Genomic DNA, 3,554 nt, shown 5'->3' on the forward strand with positions numbered 1-3,554 from the left:
ATGATCAGGTGCTAGTATCAAAAGTTTTTGGGAAGCAAACACATTATACATCACATGCTTCAAAAGTCCATTCATGTTGCACAGAAGCGAACATTGAAATTCATATATTATTACCTATATCTCTATCAAGCCATACATACATGTATGCAGGCTATCCGGAACAGGCTTCACATTAAATTAATGCATTAACAAAATATCCACCTTGAGGGTGCTTGATTCTTCTTCACGGTGAGATGACTAAAACCCCCCAAAAAAGCACTCTTATCAGCTTAACCATCAACATTAAGGCAAAGAAACACTATCCCGCATACGAAAGGGCAAGACGAGTAGAAGGCTGGAAGAATACAACTTCCTGACAAGACGAGTAGAAGGCTGAAAGAACACAACTTCCCGGACTGGCTCAATTCTCACTAATCAAAAGCACAGCAATACAATAATCATGAGTGATGGCGGACTGAATAGATAAGGGAGCGAGAAGGGGAAATACTCCATTTTTTCAAATGCTATCTAATAAAAAGGCGTCTGTGTCACTTTCCAAGAAGGAATGGTGATGTGTCACCAGAGAAACTTGGAAGCTGCCTTATACTGATACATAGATTAATAGACAAGGCCACAAGATTTGTCGCCAATTCAGTAAACGCAGTCTGATGGAATTGACCTAGGAGAACGAAAAACTTTTATGAGGACAAGGGCCATAAGATTTAGTAAACGCAGGCTGATGGAACTGATGTAAGGAAAGAAAAAACTTTTCTGAGCCAACCTAGAATAAAGAAGAAACGGCCAGATCATTGTGTTGAGCGGACCTTTGCAAAGTGAACTCATGGCCAAGTTATTTTTTGCCTGAGAATCTCCATAACAGCCCCATAATCTGCCTTGACTTCTACGGGAGGATTTGCAAATTTGCACTCCATCGCTGCAATCTCCTTTGAGTGGTAAGCAATCTTTGATTGCGTAAACTTTAAGCCGTGTGCTGTGCTCACTACAACTGTCCGATCAGTAGGCCCAATGACACCCTTCTGGCGAAGTTTTATCAAGGCTGATAGTGCCACACCAGTATGAGGACAAGTAAACATTCCTGTTTTATCTGCCAGCGCTGCAGCATCCATGAGCTCCTCTTCTGTAGCCTCTTCAACAATTCCATCTGAATTCTTCAGCGCGTAAACGGCACGATCTATGGACACTGGATCGCCGATTTGAATAGCTGACGCAAATGTGGCGTTTGCTTTCACGGGTTTGTAATCTTGCCACCCAGCTTTGTAGTAAAGGTATAATGGATTGGCATTTGCAGCCTGAGCACAAACCAGCCTAGGGATGCGGTCTGTCAGACCTAGTTCCTTGCACATATGAAATCCTTTGTAAAAAGCATAAATGTTTCCTAGATTACCACCCGGAACGATGACCCAGTCAGGAACCTCCCAATCAAATTGCTGACAAATCTCAATCGCTGCAGTCTTCTGACCTTCCAACCGCAAACTGTTTAGAGAATTAGCAAGATAGATAGGGCATTCTGCTGTTACCTCCTTGATGAGGCGCATACATCCGTCAAAGTCTGTGTCTAGGTTGAGAACTAAAGCCCCATTGGCAATGGGCTGAACCAACTGCGCAATGGAAATTTTGTTTGCCGGCAGAAAAATTATGGCAGGAATCCCTGCTGCTGCGCAGTAAGCTGAAAGTGCTGCCGACGTATCCCCTGTCGACGCACAACCTACACCCACTAGAGGTTTCTTCATTTTCCTCAATCTGTTCACTTGGCTCACCAACACTGTCATACCAAGGTCTTTGAAGCTGCCTGTGTGACTAATACCGCATTGCTTTACCCACAAATCGTTCATCTGCAGCATCTCCTTCCCGAACCTCTCCGCCCAGAAAAGGTTCGAATTCCCCTCAAAAGTACTTACGATGTCATCATCGTCGATCTCCGGTAAAACCCACTCTTTCTTGCTCCATACTCCTGATCCGTACGGCCAAGTGGTTTTTCCTACCCGTGAATCAAACAATTTTTTCCAATAAGTCCCATCAAACTTCTTCAAAGCCTCCATATCATGCTGCACGTCCAACAGCTTTCCATCCTTGCTCGTATAGATGATCTCATCCAAGGAGTAATCTTCGTCCGTCTCTTCGTAAGGGCTGAAGGGAACATACTTAGCAGAGAAGGGGGTGGAAGGACGTGAAAGGCCAAGGCGACGAGCCTCGTCCTTAATGCTTTCAGCCATATTGTTTCTTGCAAGCGCGGAGGAGAGGGACTGCAAGGGTGCGCCCTCTGGTTGAGCTCCAAAGGCCACTGAAGTCTGCTGAGATCGTGAATTTGAGTTCCCTAGCGTTGCTTCGGCTGTGCCCCAGCATGTCAATGACGGGAGGCCATGCGTTGGGTTAATTCTGAGTGTGGGAGGAGCTAAGGATTGCAAAGCAGGGAAATTGGCGTGGTGAACGGATAAGGAGGCCCCTGCCATATATGAGCAGAAGCTTTTACAGCGGATCCTTCGCTCTCTCAATTTCCGACCGGCTCTCAATTCCTAGCTGCGACTCGGCCGACGATTTTTCCTATTAGACAAAGAAGCTCCGTCGGGATTTCCAGCGACAGAAACCCGGAGGTCCTCCGCCCGATACGACTCCGCCTTTACTTAACAATACATAGCTTTCAATAATACGTAACAAGATGAAGTATCTTCATTGGGCCTTCCCACATAGGATATGTTGACCTCGTAATTTGGTTTCTTACTTTGTGTACTTTCATCCATGCCCTTACCGTTGTTAGTTGTGTAGAGGACTCACTAGTGGTCTTATCAGTAAATGCCGTGCTTGGGTCTTGTGTGGTCGTTGGTCCAGCACTAGAGCATTTTGTGAAACTCTAAAATCTTACAAAGCCATGTGGCACATTCTAAGCCGTTAGATGAACTGGCCTATTATTAGCTACTTACGATATACTTGGAGTTGGCCAAACATTCTAGTTCATCAATTGTTGTTTTTTATATAGTTGTCGGTGTTGCAATAATTTGCTCCATGCCATAGTTTTTCATTATATCTTGCATCTTTTGTTTTGGTCTTGTTTTGGAGTTGAACTCAATGTTGAAGTCTACTCCAATGTATGTTTTTGTTAGTGCTTAAGGATCGAGTTGGGCAAAGTTTTGTGATAATTCAATTTTTTGGGAAAATTTTTAAAATTCCTAAGCTCCACTTTTGGAGTGAACCTTATACCTACAAGAGCAAGCGCCTCTGTTTTCAACATTGATCTAAAACGAGCATTGCTTTTACATAGCTTAGAGCAATCAAAGAGTTCTTCTGAGATCTCTATAGCCAATCCAAGTCATTGGAGATTTTTGAGCTGAAGGCGGAATTTTCGTTAGTGGAGAGCTATTCAAACTTTTCTTCAAAGGGCTTCGTGCAACGTTAGATGAGGGGCTTCCCTCTTCCATAGAATTTGTGATTGTAGCTCTAATTGGGGCGTTTGTCTGAGAGATTGCATCCTGTTTGTCTTGGAATTTCAGGGAGGCTCGTTGCACACTACTAGCTTTAAGGAATGTCAAGCAGTCGGAGTAATTGGAGATACTTAGCTC

General features: G+C 44.1%; 1 protein-coding gene across 1 annotated transcript; it reads right to left on the minus strand.

Moving 5' to 3' along the window:
* Window positions 1-401: 401 nt before the first annotated feature.
* LOC147898836 (threonine synthase, chloroplastic-like) lies at window positions 402-2,608 on the minus strand. The gene has a single exon (XM_087379455.1). It carries the CDS (start codon window positions 2,448-2,450, stop codon window positions 819-821), a length of 1,632 nt encoding a protein of 543 aa, XP_087235581.1. The 5' UTR covers window positions 2,451-2,608; the 3' UTR covers window positions 402-818.
* Between the last annotated feature and the right edge of the window lie 946 nt (window positions 2,609-3,554).

This window comes from Dipteris shenzhenensis, chromosome 9, assembly GCF_047967505.1.
Source record: "Dipteris shenzhenensis isolate YYH24624 ecotype China chromosome 9, Dip_SZ_1.0, whole genome shotgun sequence".
Classification (NCBI taxonomy): Eukaryota; Viridiplantae; Streptophyta; class Polypodiopsida; order Gleicheniales; family Dipteridaceae; genus Dipteris; species Dipteris shenzhenensis.

What these genes read in the sequence shown, in the direction of transcription:
- LOC147898836 (XM_087379455.1), bottom strand. Translation starts at nt 2,450, where the DNA reads ATGGCAGGGGCCTCCTTATCCGTTCACCACGCCAATTTCCCTGCTTTG.